Below are 21402 nucleotides of genomic sequence, written 5' to 3'. Positions count from 1 at the left end.
AAGGGATCTCCAACACCAGATGTTACTAAACTATTAGAGTTGGCAATGAAAATCAGATCTAGTGTGGATGAGGTACTTTCAGTGAAGTGAGTTGGCTCTGTTATCACCTGCGATAGACCGTATAATGAACATAAAGTTTGAACACGTCTAGAGTTCCTTATATTGCTGGTGTTGTAGTTGCAGTCACCAGTGATGATTATATCACTAATTCCTGTATCGAAGGCAAGTCCCACAGTATCCTCTATAGAATCGCAAAATTCGGCAGAGGAGTAAGGGGGTCTGTAAAACGAACGAAATAATAAACTTTTACGGTTCTTTAGTGTAATCTCGACCCATACGCATTTAAGACATTGCTCTAAATCAGGACGACGCGAGAAGTGAAAAGAATCTTTGATGAAAACACAAACACCACCATAACTGTCTCCTTGTCTATCGCGTCTCTCAACCGTGTGATTACCATTAAAGGATATATCTTCGCAAAAAATTGAATCATTAAGCCATGTAAGCTATGATATCAAACCCACTCAGTTCAGAGAAAAGTATAAATATTTGCTTTGTAGACTTTGCACATTAAAATGGATGAATGAAACATGATGTTATGACAAAATAAGTTTTGACTCTGATAGAAATGAAACTGAATCAGGGCCAGGATTTGGGTGAACACCACTAGATAATAAGATAAGCTCAATAATCCAACATTCAACTACAATTGAACCAAATATTGAAAAGACGAAGACAAACCATAACCCTTTACCGCGACACTTTATTCCATTAGGTCTGATTTTTTTACCAGGGATTGGTATTGGGTGCGGGGCATGGTATGATTTAAGAGAAATCAGAGCTAAAACACTGTAGAGGATTGAAATGGAAAATATAAAATTGGTACTGTTTTTCCAACTTCGCCTGACGTTAAATTGTGTCAAACCAGCGGCCGGGGTCATATAACAAGGTGGTTTCATGAGATTGACGACATTAAATGTCACTGGTATGTACCCACAACTATCATTTAGCAAATGGCATGCAAAGTTGAGAACAGGAGGAATAGAAAAAAGAAATCTTGATCAGAATATGAAACATGATATTGTTTTCAAAACAATGTCAAGGGAGAATGTATAGGAAATGGAAATGGAGGGTTACAATACTATGAATTCCAATATGTGATGTATTTCTACAATTAGGTATTAAATGACATTTCAAAATATTCGAATATTATTATTAAGGAATAATATCGGTAGAACTAAGCAACTAACTATAAAATCAATAAATCAGATTAGTTATGCAGGCAGGTATTGTTAATCATATTACACAATACTTATAAAACCATTTTTCCTTCAGAATATATTAACTATTACAAAAGCATTCGATGAATATGGAACTCTTGTTTTATTGTCATCACACAATTACTTCCCTTGACAAAGACCGTCGTATGTAGCATCATGAAAACCTTGTGGCAATATCTAAAATCCTAATAAAATATTCTCTTAAAAATTCTCGCTTCAGCACCATTAAAAAGGGTTCACGCTCCACTTAAAAAATAATAATGCATTCTTCTCAGAACTATTTAAAGAACGATTTGACGATTTACACAATCTGAATCACTGCGCACATATCCATGACAAACACGATTCTGAGATATTTACGTACAGCTAGTTTAAAATAGTATATATGCACTTGCGTGTTCATGTACTTGATAATAGATCATCAGCCATATGCTTAAGCTAACTTAATTACGTTCTGATATGATATTTTGTTTTGAATAATGACTTTCTAACTAAAAATGTTCAATGACTTTTTTACGACAAACAAATAAATCAATTTTATTTCCGATTACATTCTGTTAAAATATTTTTTGGCCTCTTATTAATAAAAGTATCATTCGGTTTTGATAAGACTAACATGATGTTTCCTGAATCAACCCTTCCTTTCATCATTCAGCAATTCTTCCAAGCTGCTAGCACTACACGAAAAGAAAATGTTTACAACATGACACCGTACGTTTTTACCATGACACTTATTTTTCAGGTAATGAAAATATATACAAATAAATTAACCTAGATTGCACATAAAATCAATGTCCTCTCACAAAACTGAAGAACATCCTCTCTTTAATATTTGTTTCCAGTAAACCATTACATTTCTTAGCCACTTTAAACAAAATAGTTAATTCACGTTTATTCCAAATAATCACATATTCAGTTTAATAAAAAGTAGGCACCTAGTAGTTATGGCCATAAAAAGATTTTCCGATTTTAACGTTTATGTCATTCGTTGCATGAAATACTTTCTTTCTTTCTTTTATATCTCTTTTTGAACTATTTTAAGATTCTAAGGTAGTTACTCATTTATCAATTACATTATATTTTTGGTCGGAATAGCCGCATTTATAAAGATTTGTTATTTATTCTGTCACGTCCGTTAACAAAACACAAACATGGAATATACTCTAATTTACTCTTTAATTTGATCATTCGTGTTACACATTGTATATCTACGTAAACACTCGACAAAAACTTCATTGCAATTATTCTAAACAAAACTATTTAAGGGATATTTCAATCTAAAAATACTAGCTATGTTACTCAAGTACTTTCCCCATATATCTTTTATTCACTCTTTCTCTTTCTGAATCAGGTCAGTCAGTATGTAGATATCCCTAATGTATAGAGCTGTCTGACCCCGGTATAGCAGTTTTTAAATGTCTATTGCAATTGGCACATATCAAATTAGGGCGGGTATATTCTGTTCGTTTCAAGCTCAAGCAAAAGGTATTAAACATTTAACTAATTTTGAATTAATGTGTTGGTTGTCTAATCTTTTATTCCTTTTTGGTGATGTTCATGAAAATCCCGGTCCTATATCATCTCTATTGCTCTCTTCCTGCGAAGCCTTTACTGCGGTTGATTATAGTTTAAGTATACTAGTACATAACAATGTGCAGTTCTTACGGCAAAAAGACATGTTGTATGCTGATTTACATAACTTTGATATCTAAGCCTTAATTGAAACATGTCTCGAGCCTAACATTGAATATGTGTTGCATTTTCCTTCTTTCATACTCATTGTAGAAGAGACATATTTACTGACCCCCATGTAGGTGTCAGTGTCTTCATTAAATCTGACAAGTAAATGATGTAAAATGTCTTTGGCTCAAAGGACTCATGAAATCTTAAGTCTTCTGTTGGGTACTTTTTACAGACCTCTCAATCCACTTCATATGTACTTGAATCCATTACCAACCAAATATCACTGGCGGTTGATACTGGTATAAAAGATATAGTCATTACAGGAGATTTAAATCTTGAATTGAATAAATCATTATTTGGACAAAAGTTTGAGTCCTTATGTCAACAATTCAATGTGTCACAAGTCATGCAAGTCATCCGTGGCGCTGTTACCGAAACTTCAGAATCTCTTCTCAACTTATTCTTAGTTTCATCAGATATATTTTTAAATTGTTGTTATTAACAAAACGGTCGGATCAATATGTAAAACCAAAATTTGGAGGTTTTCACTAGGGGAATATGTCGAACTTTGATCATGCGTCATCTTTTGACTGGACTTCCTGTTTTCACACGAATGTCGATATGTAGGCTAAATATTCCACTTATGATATTTTGTGAAATATGTATACCATCAAAGCTTATAACTATTCGCACTCCGGACCCCCAGTGGTTTCATAATGAAATTCGTAACTTATTTGTTACTTCGTCAAGGACGGAAAGCATATTAAAAAGCCAGACCCTCTTATGATGAACACGACTTGGGAGCTTATTGGACGACACGCAATCATGCCAACCATATCATAAGACTTCCCCAGCAAACACATTATGAAAAACTTGCTTCGATACCTCGGGATAATACCCTCATCTCAATAAACTTTTGGAAAACTATTAAAAAATAACAAATCCTACATCGGTATTAAAGCCAATTCCCCCTTTCATAAAGGATGGCACCGTCTACGAATCAAACATTCACAAGGCAAATATTCTAAATAACTTTTTCGACAGACCCTTCTTACTGTACCTAACATACCATTTGTCTCTGATATTATTTCCCTGCAGGATTGTGATATGTCCAGGCAAGATGATTTCTACTTAATAAAGGTTCTGAATATTTATGCAAAAAGCAACAGAAACATGCTCAGTAGCAAAACGTTTAAACATAAACCCGGTTTAGTGGCAATGGGCAAACGCCAAAGACATAGAACACAAAATCACAAACAAGAAACATAGAACAGCACAAAACTCTACAAATAGCACAGTGCATAAATACTATATATATATAAAATTAATTGGTATGTTTATCAAGAATTGTTAGGTACCGCTTTGGAACGGTCAGTAAAATGTAAATTTACTGGGGGTTTAAACCAGTTTATGTGCACAAACCTCACTCTTATCCCAACAATCCTTAATAAAGATAACACGCAAAAGGAATTGTTAGGTACTGCTTTGGAACGGTCAGTAAAATGTAAATTTACTGGGGGTGTTTAAACCAGTTTATGTGCACAAACCTCACTCTTATCCCAGCAATCCTTAATAAAGATAAAACGCAAAAGGCAAATCTTATCAAAGTATGCATTAACTTGAGGAAACTTATCAATAAAACAAATAATAATAAAAAACGAAAAGGTAAACCCCAAGTACTTCAATGATTAGAGATCCCAACTCTATCTGCAGACGGAGGGAAACAATTCAGAGCACCTAATACAAATACTTTTCAAAGATACGATGCAGTCATCGTTTGAAACCAAAAATATCACACACAGTCTGCCTTATAAAATAAAAGGTTTAAAAATGTGTGATCATAGAGTTTCATAATAAAAAGCATCATTGTACTAAAACTGGGAACAAATAAAAAAAAACATTATTAAAAATAAAAGCGACTTGTATAAGCTATTCTCTCCTTCCAAATGATTTGAAAACGTAAAATATTTGAAGAAAATAACCCACAGCCAGAACACTCGGAGTCGGTCAACACGTGTTCGCCAAAAAAAGGTTTTAAAGATAACATGAATTAGCAAATTCTTCATAAAAATCAAAGCACTGAAAGTTTAGTTATGAAAGGATGCTATATTCAAACCAATATTTTGTTTCTGGTATTCATCTTCAAAAACAAGAAGGCAAGTGCTCTTCAAAATATTGCCTTTATATCCACGGTTTAAATAAAATCCAAGTAATTCATTAAGTCTATCTGCCCAACTACCTGCTGGAAATATTTTAATTTTATGAATTTTCTTTAAAACATCACCATAAAAATGGGGATGAGCAATACTATCAGCAATGAGCGATTTAAGACTACTATTGTACTTTGATATGAGATTATAATGGCCATTAACAAATTTTGAGAAAGTTATCCTTAATTTAAAATATCAGAAACCCTGTTTAGAAGTTTTTGCGTCATAAGTTTACTGCGAGAGCTGTTTTTTTACATCTGTACATATTCTAGCAAATCGTATCAACTGTGCAATAAAAACACCATATGATGGTGAAATAGGAACATCACCATCTAAAGAAGGGTAATAAATTATTTTAAAATTAAAATCATTACGTTTATCATAAAGATTGATGCTCAATATATCTTCCTTTACTTCTAGTTGCAAATCTAAATAGGATGCTTTTAAAACTGATATATTAGATTTATTAAGTTGCAATTGTGAAGGGTATATCGAATGAATGTTATCTGTAAACACAGGATTATCTAAACTTAGAATATCATCAATATATCTAAACGTGCTATTGAATTTATTAACAAGAGCTCGATCTCCAGACTTAAATAATTTTAACATATATTCACTTTCATAGCAGTATAAAAAGAGGTCTGCAAGTAAGGGTGCATAATTGGCACTCATATGAATTCCAATAGTTTGCTTATATAAACATTTAACAAATTTAAGAAAAGAATTATTGAGTACAAAATTTAAACTTCAATGCCATCTGTGCATGTTTAATAGATATATTTATCTGAGCAATCAATGCCTTTTTAACATTAACTGTCATGTAAGTAGTTTTCTCCCTCGCAAAAGTTTTTTCGATAAGAGGAGTCAATTTGTTTGTAACTAAAGATTGTGGAATAGATGTATAGAGCGTTGAAAAGTCAAAAGTATTAAGTATTGAGACTTTATACCGTCTATTTTCAAAATCATCAACTAAATCTAAAGAATTATTGATAGACCAAAAGAGATTAATTCCAGAATTCTCATACACTTAACTACAGTATTTTTTCGCATGAAACTTTATAGAAGTTAAGCAGGATGTAAGTAAACTTGAAACTTGTTTAGTAGAGCAAGAAATAGAATTAACAATAAATCGTGATTTATACGGATTTTTATGCATCTTAGTCAACCAGTGTATTGTAGGAATGTGTTTATGATCATCATTCAAAAGAAATTGAAATTTAGCATTATAATCAATATGATTAATCTGAAGACTGGCAGGGCAATAGGACCGGACTTTGTAAACAGGTATGCCCTTCGGGCGACAGCAACCGAAATTTCACAGCTCATTCGAGACCGTTTTTATTTCTCTCTTCGTTCTATTAGGGTACCTAAGTAGTGGAAGCTGGCTCATGTATGGGCGATTTTTAAGAAGTCAGATCCCTATGATTTAAGTAATTACCGTCGATTATCGCTTTTGAGTGTTATTAGTAAGGTACTAGAACTTTGAAAGTTTAACTTACTCGTCATAACGATTTTTCTAACCCAATTTCAGTCAGGCTTTGTTCCAAAGGACTCCACCTTTATTGAGCATGTATCGATCTATCATTATTTCTGCCTCGCTCTAGATATGGGTAAAGAAGTTACAGCAGTATTCTGTGACATCGCAAACACATTTGATCGCGTATGGCATGAATGTCTTTTTTCAAACTTTGAGAAAGTGGTATTTCTGGTTCTCTTTCGTAAAGCTAAATGATTATTTCAGTGAAAGAAAACAAGGCATTTCCTTGAGTGGTACTATGTTAGATACGGTTTCAATATCTGCCGGAAATCCATTAAGTCCAATTATGGGACTCTTACTCTTTCTTATCCTTATAAATGATATATTTCGCAAAATAAAATCACCAATATGTCTTTTTGCAGATGATACAACCATGTTTATCAATGTTGATGATCCCTTTTTCGCTGCTCAGCAACTAAATAGTGACACATATGGGCAGAAAGGTGCATGACATAAGCATATTAAGTCTGTCAAAACCAAGGCCAGGCAACATATTTACCACAAAGGATCATTTAGATACGTCCTGGATCGCAAATCGCTAGAAGTTCTATATAAAACATTTATTCGACCACTGCTGGACTATTTAGATGTAGTTTGGGACATTCATGCGCAAGCTGACAAGAAGACAAAGAGAAGGTTTAGCATGAGGAAGCCGAATCAGCTATGGAGCAACAAGACTTGTTTCCATTTCAAATCTGTGTTTTGAAACAGGACATGAATCTCTGAATGACAGAAAGAGGAAATATAAACTCACACTTCTTACGCGAGCCTATCTCGATTCACTTATTCCGTCCCGAGAAGGTGATACAATTTCTTACAGTCTTCGGGATTCCGTATCGAATTCATTTCTGCCAACTACAATTTTCTCATGAAATACACTTCCGGAAACAGTTCGTTTTTTTACATTCTTGCCCTCCTTCTAGTACAATCTTAACAATAATAAACAATCAGTTTCAGATTTCTACTATGAAGGTGAACGAAAATTGTGTTTCATCCATTCAAGGCTGGCGATGCATTGTAGTAATCCGTTCACTTAATTGTTTATCAACTGTCAATATTCCAAATGTGAAGAAATAGAGGACACCTACCATTTCCTCTTTACCTGTCCCCTATATCATGCACAAAGGCATCACCTATTCAATCAATTGTCTGCTATTGAGCGTTTAATCACGTCCAGCACTACATTCGCCAAACTAAACGTTTTTAATCTCTAAGCTAAATACAAACAACCTTGACACTTCAACTTTCTTGACCTATCAATGCTCTTCCTGCTCTTTTAATGACTCTCTTTGGCTACTTTCATACTTCAAACTCATTTTACAACCTAATTCTTTATATATTTGTCATTCACCTTATCCATCAAATTTAACGATGACATAAATCTTGAAATAATTACAACAATTATTAGAAGCAGCTTGAAAGAGTGACAGAAGCGATGCATAGTATAATCTAACAAGCTTCTCTCTCAATTCTGTCGAAATTATTTTGTTTTTGTGCATATATCATTATACCATCATGTATTATTACCTCGCAAGACTCTTTTTTATAGATTATTCTTTCCCTGTGTGTATTCTAGAAATGCTCTTTTGAAATAATCATTGTTTAAACCAAGGCATCTTATATTCACTTAACGCTACATGCAAGTTTCTGCACTACAGTGGCAATAAGAGATTGTTTTGAGCTTAATGCAGAAATTATACAATTAATTTATACTTTAGAATTCGCAAAGTATACAAGATAATCAAAGGGAACAGTGCTGTTGGACTATGGGGTTAAAAAAACATATTCCCAATTGCCTGTAGAAATAGTTTGCACTAAATTAACAATGATTAAAACCTAAGAAAACGAAATTGCCTGTAGGTGTAATACTAACAGAGATGGTTTGGCCTATTCTAATACACACTCACTTTGTGGCAGTTAATGGCACTTCGTAGTGAGCAATTCACTTGAATTATTTTCAAATGGTTCATACACTGATATTTTCAACATGATCACGCATAAACACAAACAGTAATTTAATTGAATATGACAACAGCCTTTATGATCAGAATAATTATCATACTTTCCATAATTATTTCCTTGGAAAAAAAATGCTGCATATTTAGTTCAGGAATTCGTTAAATGATTTGATAGTTGACTTTTGATAGAATGAATAGTAGTATTAAAGTCACAATCAAGTCAGCTTAGGTGTTTTAGGTGGTGCATTTTAGTTGAAGTGTTTCACGTTGGAAAATTAGTTTTACATGAACTTTTCTAGTGTCATGTGCAATCTACTGTCATAAGCATGATGATCTCAGTAATTCTAAATGTTGTTGTTTTAAAACCCCTATGTTAAAGGGAGAATCAATCAATCAATACATTAAATATGGTTGTTCCTGCATGCTATACATGTCCATACACATTCATTAACTAAATCAAACGTATACGAGAAGTTAGCTTGTTTGACTCATAGGAAGTGAAATGCGCGGACTAATGAACACTGCCTATAATCGTAATACTACGCCAATGTTATCAGATAACGAAAAGCGCAAATAATCGATCGGGCTGCCATATGATTAGCTCTTATAGCTCCTTAATCCAACTGGTCACTGTCAGACAAACCACAAACATGTAAGCCTCGAACAGAATGAAAATGACATAGTATAACAGTCTGACAGTGACCAGTTATTGATGGTCCTAACCTAGTGTTAATTTACACCAAATGAATTTGTTTTATTTGGATGAAGAATGCAGATCATGTTTGATGAAATTCCATGAATGAAAGGTATTATCTGCAAACCAATTGTTATTCATTTGTAGTTCTGCCGCTCTTTTTTTACAGAATATATATATATACGACTTAACTAAAAGTAACACTAATAATATAATATATTACTATGCTTGCTTGAAATTCATGTTTTATTTTTAATATCCATAAAATATGATAGTAATAATCTATTCACTATTGTTATGAATATGTTTTTGCGCAAATTTATAAATCATTGATGTGCTCCGCCTGGCTAAATATGTTCTTTTTTAAATTGAAATGATTTATAAGTGCAATGTACTTATCGTAAAAACCACAAACTAAAAGAGAGTGCTTCTTAAGGTTTTAACATTGGCAAATATTCCGTTCAATTCTGCGCGACAGGCCTACGCAACTCTCAACAACACTCATTTAAGCATAGCTTAAAAATTTTGAGATGCATCACGCATATTAACTTAAGTGCTAAAAACCTGAACTGATTATAATGTAGTATCGCAAGGGTGAATTTAAAACCAGACGAATACTCTCTAAACTGCTGTTTTACGCTGCATTTTCAAGACCTTTACTATCGTAATATATATATTCCTTCACGTGTGTACACTCTTTCATAGTTGACACTGCTCCGGCCTAACTGTAATATTTACTTAGGATAATTTAGCTTGATACGTCAAATAAATCTGTGTTAACAGTTAGCACGGTTTATACTATGTCGACATTTATTTACATTTATCGATTATAGGAGCCATTAAAGAACATTTTGCTCTTTTTCTTGGCTTAGTCTCATGAGGAAAAAATGATTTGCTTGAGTACACTGATACTATAAGTATGAAATATAATCCCTTAAAATTGCATAAAACGATAAAAGAAAGAAGAAAAAGATTGTCGGATACTTTCGCAAAAGAAGTTCTGCCGAAAGCCTACAATTGCTCGCGTTGTATAATTCATTTTGTACTTTTAGCTGTACTGGGTTGCATTGTATCATTTTTAAATAAAAATGAACAGAAGCAGTTTATACTTCATCTTTTAAAACCCACAAGCATGTAAACATCGTTCACTTGTATAACACATATTTTTTGCGCCTATACCATTGTCCTTTTGCGTCCTTGCGTAAGTTCTTCTGTAGGCATAATTATAATTTTATATCCACATTGTTCACAATGAAGAAAAAATCGCATTACATTTGACTCGAATATGTATACGTTCTGTTACGACAATTTAAATTGTTGTTTAATGTAATGCCCGCTCTCTAGCTTCAATCAAAGTTATTTCACTAGGTATAACGTTATAATAAACTGTAAGGTGTTTGTTCACAGTTGGTATAACCACGGTGTCTGTGGTATTTCCGGCGGGCAGCTCCGTGTCCGTCATTGAAAACACCACCAGACAGTTCCGTTGTGAGACATCTGCCGGGAACCCACAGGCCACCATGGAGTGGTACAAGGATAACGGTACACCGGACAGGACGGATGACACTCTGATTATTTCCGGGACAGAGACAGACACTAGAGCAAGTGGTACTGTCATTGTGACTATCGGTAAACTCACGTTGACTGCGCATAGAAATGATCAAGAAGTTCGCGTCTACTGCAGGGCAAACAACGGCGGGGATTGGCAATACTCCTCCAGCGTTGTATTAGATGTTCAGTGTAAGTACGTGTTGCTTTGACTTGTAATAACTTTTGTTATATAGAAAACACAAGTCGTGTATAATTGATCGGCCAACAACATCGAATATAAGATATACTCTTCCAGCGTTATCTTAGATATTCAGTCTCAGTAAGACTGTTTTGTTGTACTTGCAGTCACTTATCTAAAATAGTAAAAAGACATGTGTTGTAGAATAAGAAGCAGCGGGGATTGGCTATACTTCTCAAGCCATGTCTTCGATGTTCATTGTAAGTTTGTATCGTTGTACATGTACTCACTTGTTATGGCAAAATAAGGATCGAGCCTTGCTTGGCAAATAACGGTGGCTAGTCTCTGTAATATTCCCAAGTATTCTTAGATGTTCAGTATTTTTTAACTTTAAATCAGATGTGTTGTATACTAAGGTCTTTCTATATCTTGCCTATTATATTCGAAACGTACAATACTTGTGTTATATGGCTAACGACGTAGATAATTGACTTTATTCCCCCAGTGTTATCTTAAACGGAAGTTTCGTTTTACTTGAAGTCACCTTTGTAATATTGTCAACTTAAGTAGACACACACAGGGCATGATAACAGACCAAACAATGGCGGTGCCTGCCAGTATGCTTAAATTTGTGTCTTTTATATTCAGTGTATATTGATGCATTGTTGAACTTGTGGTCACCTTCGATGTAAACTTAATATTCTTGTTATACAGTTTTCTTTAAATAAGACTTTTTCTTTCTTGTTTTTCGATAAAGCATGGAGTTTTATCAGTGAAATGATAACAGTAAAAATATCAATTTAAAACAAGGAGTGAAAATATCAATTTTCAGAACTACTATTAAAATCCACTGCAGTACTTTACCCTTGATCAAAACAGAACACCACTTTAAACTTTTACCCCACCCACGCCTCAAAATTTGTCAAGAAACTACCGTGGTCCTCATCATTACCTGGAAAAACGACCTGCCTTCAAGCGAAACAGACCGGTCTCTGACAGTAAGATGACTGAATAGCCATGTATTATGAAACTTATTCTTAAACTAAGAAAAATGTTTAATATACAATGATTATCCGCAATTGTTTTGCTAACAGTTTCGACCTTTCAATTTTCATTCAATTAATGGCGGCGTAGTAATTTGGTTATATATTCATGCCCTGCTTAAAATAAAAGTGTTTTCGTTATATTTTCAGACAAATAAATGCACTTATTTAATTTTATTGATACTGTCCATAAAATCTTTGCACTAAAAACAAGCGAATAATAAACTATGAAAAAGAATATCAGATAAAAAAAAATCAACAAACTGGAAATAGAAAATTGACAGCTATAATTTTGCGTGAAGGGCGTCCCACGGGTAGCTGCGTAAATAACGCCCTTTTCAAAAAAGGGAGTAATTTAGAAAATAAATTAAAATTCTCCAAAACTCGGAAAATAAGCATGAAAGAAACAGAAAATGTGTTTATTTCAGTGTAAGATCGTATATTCTTTCACTCGTGGTCATAGAAAAGCTATATTTTCACTCGTGGCCACTCACCACTACTAAAAATATGTTTTTCTATGATATTGTGTATTTCTTCAGACCTTGCGGTCAAGGATAACCCGTGAAAGTGCAAGCACTTATTTCCAACGGGGTCCTTTGTTTTTGCTGAAGGGACAGCACGCTGAAGAGACAGTGGTGGGATACAAGGAAGTCCGGGTGCGATACCCTAGCTCTTTTTCGAAGAGACCCCTTGGTTCTTTTACGTGCTCGGTGTAAAGCACCGATACACGGGGTACAACTTTCCTGGGTTAAACCAGTACTGAGTACACCACTTTTCCAAGCACTACCCTTTAAATGCCAAGCGCCAGGCAAGGGAGCTACTTGTACCAATTGTTAACGTCTTTTGGTATGACGCGGCCAGGGATCGAACCCACGACCTCCCGCTCCGTAGGCGGACGCTTAACCACTAGGCCACGGAGACGGTTAAATTTATTAGAGAAATAAAATACGATCTTACACTAAAATAAACAAATATCCTCTATATATCCCATAACGAATAAATAACACATTCATGGTATTTATGTTGACCACATGCGTTGTGTTACGCTTTTAAGATGATGAATTGCAAGCCGCACAATGTTGTAACCAATTTTGCATATGTGAGCGTGATAAAAGACAGCAAAGACAATCTTGTAAAGAAAATGTACCAATTCTAATTTTTATCATGTTTTTCAATGTCATTGCCTTAAATATGCTTGGACGTAACAAAATACAACCTGGGACTATATCAAAACACCTGGAAAAAATCCCCATAACACGAAAAATGGCTGCAAAATAAACAACAAATAACTTGACAATGAGTAATTCTTCGTGGGTTTCACACTTAATCAAAATGCATATGATTAAGGGAAAGTTTCCAAGAAGATGCAGGTTCACTTTAATCACTTTATTGCACCATTTCTAGTAGTATTTATCAATATCCATAATAATATATAAACTGATGACGATAATATCAATGTAAGCAGAATCAAGCGTCCTGCAAATAGAAAGGTTAAACAAGACTAAATATAATGCATAATCTCTATATATAATTATAAACAATAGCATCATACAGTTACATGTCAATTATATATATAAACGTCTATTACTGAATATGTCTAGCGGCACTTTAAAAGATAAAACATACATATACATAGTTATCAACGTTGCACATATAACAATTACATCAATATATCACATATATAACAGAACAATACATCACATATTACATACCAAATCTGTGGGATAGAACGGTTTACTTTCTGCTGTCTTTCCAACTCTCTCAGTGACTGCGTGTGAACAGGTTATCTACTGAAAACCAAAATCACTAATGCATATATAAATACAAGGAAAACTGTGATACAAAGTATCACAGCGGGCCCAAAAACAGATCTACCATGTAAATATTTTGAAGATGTGATGGCTGATGTCGAGTCAATGCTATGAAGGAATTCAAAGAGACCTATTTTGGTAAAGTATTAGTCTATGCACAACTACAGTTTATATCGGCACTAAATCAATTTGTCTCTTGCTTACTCGGGGAAAGACATAAATAAGGCAAACCAAAGTTACAGTTCTTGCACAAGGACAGCTGTCAATGGGTTAAAGTAATTCCTTTCCATATACATGAACTAGTTCATTTGTTTAAAGCATTGAAAGCAAAAAAAAACACACTCAGATATTGATGTCACTGGTTTTTAATATTGCAACTTTGTTTAAAAAATCTTTAATTTCAAAACTTATTTTTTTCCTTCTTTGTCTATATGGTCAGCAATTGGTCAGCAACTCTACCCTTTTTCTATATCGTCAGCTAACTCGTCAGCATTTTAGTACGTGCCCAGAAACCTTGCGAAAACAAACGTACGAAAGACAACTCTGTAAAAAATAGACTGTGTCTACATTATTAATGTCACCGTTTATTTAATGACGAGCAATCATTATGGTAAGAACGTCAACTCGTGTATTCAAGGGAAAAATTGACTGTGTCTACATTTTCAGCTCAAAAGTACTTGATTAATTTAGGAAAAACAGACGCATATTTCAACCAAGTTCTTAAGTCTCCATAAACCTTTTACTCACCACGTATTAAATATAGCGGGCCGCTGCAGCTACTAAGACTGTTAGTAGTGACTTCTATCTTTGAACCTAAATACAAAATCCAGAGCCACGTAATAATACGAAACAAACAAGGAAATTTAACCCAATGTCAACATTCCAATCCAAATGCATTGCACATCCTAGTCAAATACATAAAACAACAGATGCAATGGAATACAGACCATACTGTCTTCTCAAAGTGGTATAAAACATCAAATTCTTCTAAAATTTCCAAGATGGCTACTTCAACAAAGTAGGCTAATGTCATGTGACCAAGCTGAGTGAATTTCGCTCTGACATGACAAGATACATAAAATGATCCAAAGGGAAGAAATCAACAAATCAGAAACACAAAAGTAAGTTAAACAATTGTCTCCCTTATAACATCATAGATATTACCTGATCTACAAAGTGACCATATCCACTCAACTGCACGAGCTACACCTGTAACGCGAGACTACAGTTTTCACATGAACTATTTTTGTTTAATTGTTATCCCAAAAGTGTACATACAACTGCTTAACATAAATTTTAGAGGCACATATATCAACTATATAACTGATCAGAGTATATATTAATCTCAATAGAGAACATAACTCAACATCTACGCTACTGATTTAACACTTAAGACAATCCCTAAAGTTGAATACGAAGCTCATAAGAACGAACCAAGTTAGCAACATATTACACTTTCCATAGATTTTCATTAAGCTTGCATACTAAACTTTATTTGCTTTTTATAAATGCATCAAAGTTAGAAAGTAAAAAAAACTTGGGGCCGTATTACAATTTTTCTCATTTTGAATTTGGGATACACGATGCCAAACCATTCAAACAACGTACATTATTAAAGTACCAAAACAAACGGATTACCAAATTCTACACCGTAGCGATAATACAGAGAGACAAAAGAAACCTGCTTTTAGTAATTAGTAAAATCATACATTGAATTGTATTTCCAGAATGAGTTGCAATATTGACAATCCCCATTTGATAGGCAATACTTTAGTATTAAGACTTATTTCATTTACGTCATATCTCTTAAAATAAATTGGAGACCGACTATACACAACAAACAATAGCTTGTTCGAGGTAACCACCCCTGTCATTGATAGAGTAAAGCAACATGTATATCACAATTTTATTTGCAGAAAAACTTTCTTCTACTCAATTATCCTAAAATAGTTCGGTATGAACATTCTATAAACTAATATACGTCCATAATTGTCGATTCTTGAAATTTCTTCATAAACCCAATCTTATAAATGACTCAGTGCACTGTTTTTAAAATCTGAATGAAAGAAAACTATTGATTTATTTTCCAAATAGGTCGCTGTATAACCTTGTTTTAAGAGAAACAATAATTTCATCTATATGTTACAATGCGACACGGCTCAGTTTTTTCTCAATTGGATTTATAACATAAAAGACGGTAGGCTTAAAGTTGTAGCAAATGTTAACCAAAGAAATATTATACTATTGTTCCGAGGTATCATCCTGACATGCACCACTATATATATATATTGTATAATACTTCAGCTTTATTTACAGATGAACCGTCCACTCCGACAGTATCCTACATTGGTTTCGAGGTTACCTCCCATATACGGGTAATATCCGGGCGTTCAATGACGCTCACATGCAGTAGCACGGGAAACCCGAGCCCCACTTACACCTGGACATACCCTGGTGGAGGCCCACATAGTGGCCCCACGCTCACACTGGCCAGCGTGCTGCAAACACACACCGGAGGTGTAACGTGCACATCAATAAACACGTTGTCACCTACAGGAGGGAAAGCGGTTGATAAGATACAACAAACAACAATCTCTCTTCAAGTTCTATGTAAGTGGTACTAAGTTCAACAAAACAAAACAGTGTATTAAACAATAATAAAATAAACGCAATCTTATTTAAATTGATGGAAAAAAATGCCATACATTTTCTCAAATACGTATATTAATTAAACAAAAAGATCCCTTATACTAAAAAGAAGGGTTTATCAATTGTACATGCTTGAATAACTATTTGTAACGAAGTAACGCTGTCAAATAATTATGTGCAAAATACATTGCTGTGAAAATATATAACATTCTCAGTTTTTTGTCATACATACCTTACATATATCATGTCATAATAGATCTGCATATTGCATGTGGACGAACCAGTTACACTGTTGTTGCAAAATGTTTAAAATAATCGAATTACACCAACAGTTTAGCCACCATGGGTTTGCTTGTTGAGATATGTAGCATTTGTATTTGTATACCACTGTGACAGTGGGGTTAACAATATATTTCAGGTGGATTCAGGAAATTGACTCATTCAAGGAAAACTTCTTTAGTCTGGTAAAATAAGAGAGTAGAAAATATTTAGTATCTCCCTAGAATATCATACAAACGAATAATTGATCATACAAAATTATATTCTCAATATATATTTTGCGTTCAACTAGAAACTTATACAGTTTTATCTACTAACCGAAACCTTTCCACTCTTTCCTACACTCAATATCAATACATACACAATATAACAAACACAAATTTGTATTGATCAACCTATAACAACTTCCTTAATAATGAATTTATTGATTTTGTTATTGTAACCGTATATTTAACAGCTGAATACGCTAAAATATTAAATGATTGGTGAGTGCTAAAGTATTTACTGTGGTCTACTATCGTCTCAAAACCTACAAATACGGTGTTTTCTACACCTTTATTTCAAATTAAACTCGGTGTCCTTCATAATGAAAACATTGATTCACACATTTATTCATTAGTTTGGGTATATTTTACAATTGTATTAATTGTTGTAAATCCTATCTTTAAGTACAAGCCATAGCAAGTTTTCAATAATTTTAATGAAGCAGTCAACTTATTTTTACAAGGATAATAATCAGACGTAAGGGATATACAAATAAAAGAGATATTTATATTGATGCATATCAGTTAACCAAAACCCTAGTGTAATGTTGTGTAACGATACATGCATACAATGTCTGAAAATAGTACATGCAATTATATCGTTAATCGTTAATGACGTTATGTAAATGAGGCGTTGCATTATTTATAAATAAAAAATATACAATAAAAAAAATATGTTTTTTTATGATCGTTACACCATTTAGGATAATATGAAAAAAGGCAGTGCCTTGGACGTGCTCTAGGTATGTTATCAACTGCAGAAACTGCTAATGCAGTACATTTTTTCTTAGGTAAACAAGTGTCAAAGGCAAAATTCATTTTATATGACATACTATGACTTTGACTACACCAATTAGATTATTAAGGTGCATAACAAGTAAGGTTAAGGCAATGCAAAGCAAATTTAATATCTTAATGTTTGAAAAAACTCATAATTACAAACACAAGTATATTAATTTACCTAATACTGAATATCATACAAACATTTACAGTACAAATAAATGATTCCTACTTTAAACGTAAGAAGGTAAACGAAACAGATTGAGTTTACTTAAAACTAATTATTACAGTTATCTGACAATTAACCTGTACTAAACTATTTTAATATGTAAAACAGCATTGTGTATATTTTAGATTTTTAAGGTTCTGCAAATAACCTGGGAAAAATGGTTTGACCACCTGAGCAGTTTGAAATGAATATAAATTCCCTGTAGTTGATGTTGTTAGCACCATTCCATCATTGAATATAACGATGTATGCAGAAAGTATGAAAATATTTAATTATTTAAAGTTTGAGTCTTTAAACTGAATTATACATCTATAACAGTTAAAAAAACAAGATGGCCCTGAAGGCCCTGTATCGCTCATCTAATCCAATACAGATCATCAAGAATAACAATCTGATCAAGTTCCATGAACATATGGTCATAAATGTGGCCTCTAGAGTGTTAACATGCTTTTTCTATTACTTGACCTGGTGACCTAGTTTTTGATTGCACATGACCAAGATCGAATTTGGCCTAGAGCTAATGAATATAAACATTCTGACCAACTTTCAGGAAGATACAGTCGTAAATGAGACCTCAGGCCTCAATTTCTCGAAACTTCTTATGTCCCTTATAACCGGATTAAGCTAAACTCACTATTTTTGGTTTTCAATAATTTGGATAATATTTACTTCTTTAAGAGTTTTTATACTTTAGATATGAATTATCTATATGTTAGTTAAATTAAACCATTTTTCATTCATCAAAATTCCATTCAAGTATGGGTTTTTTTGAGAAATTGAAATATTAAAAGCTACTTAAGCCTGTTAAGCTTAAGAAGTTTCGAGAAATTGGGGCCTAGAGTATTAACAAGCTTTTTCTTCAATTTGACAAGGTGACCGAGTTTTTGACCACACTTGACCCATATTCAAGCTTGACCTAGAGGTTATCAATATTAACATTCTGACCAAGTTTCCTGAAGATACAGTCATAAATGTGACTTCTATAGTGTTAACAAGCTTTTCCTTTAATTTGACTGGGTGACCTAGTTTTTAACCCCAGCTGATCCAATATCGAACTCGTCAAGATTTTATTGAGAGTAACATTCTGACCAAGTTTCATGAAGATATTGCCCAAACTGTGACCTCTAGAGTGTTAACAGTCAAATTGTTGACGACGGACGACAACGGACGACGGATGACGGACACAGGGCGATCACAATACCTCACCTTGAGCACTTTGTGCTCAGGTGAGCTAAAAACAAGCACATAGATTATTCAACAAAACATTAGTTCTTGTTATTGATACATATATATTTATGTTGTAAACTTGTAATATATGCACAATTAAGCAATTTAACTGTTCACAACATTATCAGAACAAAAATATACTATAATTATGCTTACATTAGCTCATTCATAAGCTCATTCAGTTTAAAACTACAAAAAGTATATACTTTGCCAATACACTTAATTGTTCAGAACAGATTAGGCTTTGTTTTAATTTTAACAATGTCACTGTATTTTAGACATAGTAAATTGCCCCCTCCCCCCCCCCCCCAGCAAGAGTTTAGCAGCCTACTGACAAGATGACTGTAATAAACTATGATGTATTGATCATGCAGAGACATTTCTCTGCATTTTATACATATATGCAATTCTTGTCTCTTATTTCAATTGTTCATGATGCTTACAGTACTCAAGTCATTGATCCAAGATACATAATGCACTCTGGTTTAGGGTACTGAAGTGATCGTCCCATATGCCAACTCTGGTATCCTGGATGAAATGTTACTGGTGAATACAGTACTGAAGTGATCAAATCCTGATGCCACTCTGGTATCCTGGATAAAACGTTACTGGTGAATCCAACTTACAGAAGAGATCAATCCCAGATGCCACTCTGGTATCTTGGATAAAACCTTACTGGTGAATACGGTATTTTAGTGATGAATTCCGATCTCAAACAGATTAACACCTATTTTAAACTCAGAATATAATAAACAAGGTGCAATTTGTTTACATTGACGCAGATGAAGAGACTATCACACTAACAAATGAAGTCACCGTTGTTAAAAATATGTAAATATGGCCTAAGACCACAGTTATTCTAACTATATGTTTCATATAGACACTAACCAAGCTTACAATGTATCTCTTCAAAACAGTATTTTCATATAATATTTTTGAAAAAACAGACTTCAAAACTCCTATAGTTCAATTTCAGGCTGTATGCAACACATACTGAAAGTTTGGCAATGATATATTAAACATTTTTAGAATGAGTATAAGCACCAGTGGTGTTTTCATAAAAAGCAGAAATAGCTATTTCCATCAATCGGTAAGCCGCAAACTTTTAAAGAGCCATTATTTCCTCATGCATTGGTTTAATCCGACCAATTAAGTTTATATATATATAAGACAGCACCATAAAAATGGCCTTCCTACTCTATTAAGATTTTTTCAAAGCAAAATAAGATTTTGAAAGCCTTTAAACCAGACTTTCTTAGAAATCTTTCTTACTTGCAGATAATATTCCTTTCTAAAAAATCCTTTACAAGAACTGGTATGGAATTCCATCACTAGACCATGTTTTGATCAGCATTGGTTCTTGTCCTTGAAAATACCTCTGTGGCTTCAGCAACCAGGATGGCTATATTAAATAAAAAATAAATTAGTGTTTTAATTTATTAAAGCTGCACTCTCACAGATTGAACGTTTTGATCAAATTTTATGAAACAATTGTACCGAGATTCGCTAAAGAAAATAATATTTTTGGTGCCAATCTGTTGTACCCTTTATGGCATTTTGAGTGTATTTAGGGTTTTTCTTTAATGCATAAAGGGAAAAGGTACTTATCTCAATCCCCCTGCTTACTTTTTATTGCTTTTGCCATCAGAGTTGAGATGTATTTTTTTCAATGTATTAACTTCAAGTAAATGAATATATTCATGAATGATTGACAGTATGAATGAATGAAAAGTAGCAATATTTTTTTAGATAGGGATCTCATTGTGTTGCTGTGATTGTTTAAGTAGATGTTTTTCATGTTCATAAGCTAAAAATCATATGCACACTTAATGAAACATAATTCTGCATCATGTGTAGTAAGTTGTGATACTTGTTTGCAATTAATGCAATGTTTGCTTAAAAGAGCAAACAAAATGTGCGAATAGATGCACAATACAGTCTAAAGACCAATGAAAGTCAGCAGTTTTATTAGAAAATGATATTATCTCAAAGCCGCAACAAAAACGGCATGAAAAAATTCAATTCGG

The 21402-nt window shown here is 33.4% G+C and overlaps 1 protein-coding gene across 3 annotated transcripts in view; it reads left to right on the top strand.

Annotated features, from left to right (window-relative positions):
• The window catches only part of LOC128234053 (hemicentin-1-like), a 107451-nt gene that overhangs the window by 45455 nt on the left and 40594 nt on the right, over positions 1-21402 (top strand). For all 3 annotated transcript variants that reach the window (XM_052948016.1, XM_052948014.1, XM_052948015.1), the window contains 2 exons: positions 10773-11105; positions 16265-16558. In XM_052948016.1, the coding sequence (XP_052803976.1) occupies positions 10773-11105; positions 16265-16558 (627 nt within the window). The remainder of the gene's footprint in view (positions 1-10772; positions 11106-16264; positions 16559-21402) is intronic.

The sequence above is a fragment of the Mya arenaria genome, chromosome 5 (assembly GCF_026914265.1).
Source record: "Mya arenaria isolate MELC-2E11 chromosome 5, ASM2691426v1".
Lineage (NCBI taxonomy): Eukaryota > Metazoa > Mollusca > Bivalvia > Myida > Myidae > Mya > Mya arenaria.
Note: the sequence above shows the minus strand (reverse complement) of the source record. Positions and strands in the feature narration are given on the sequence as shown.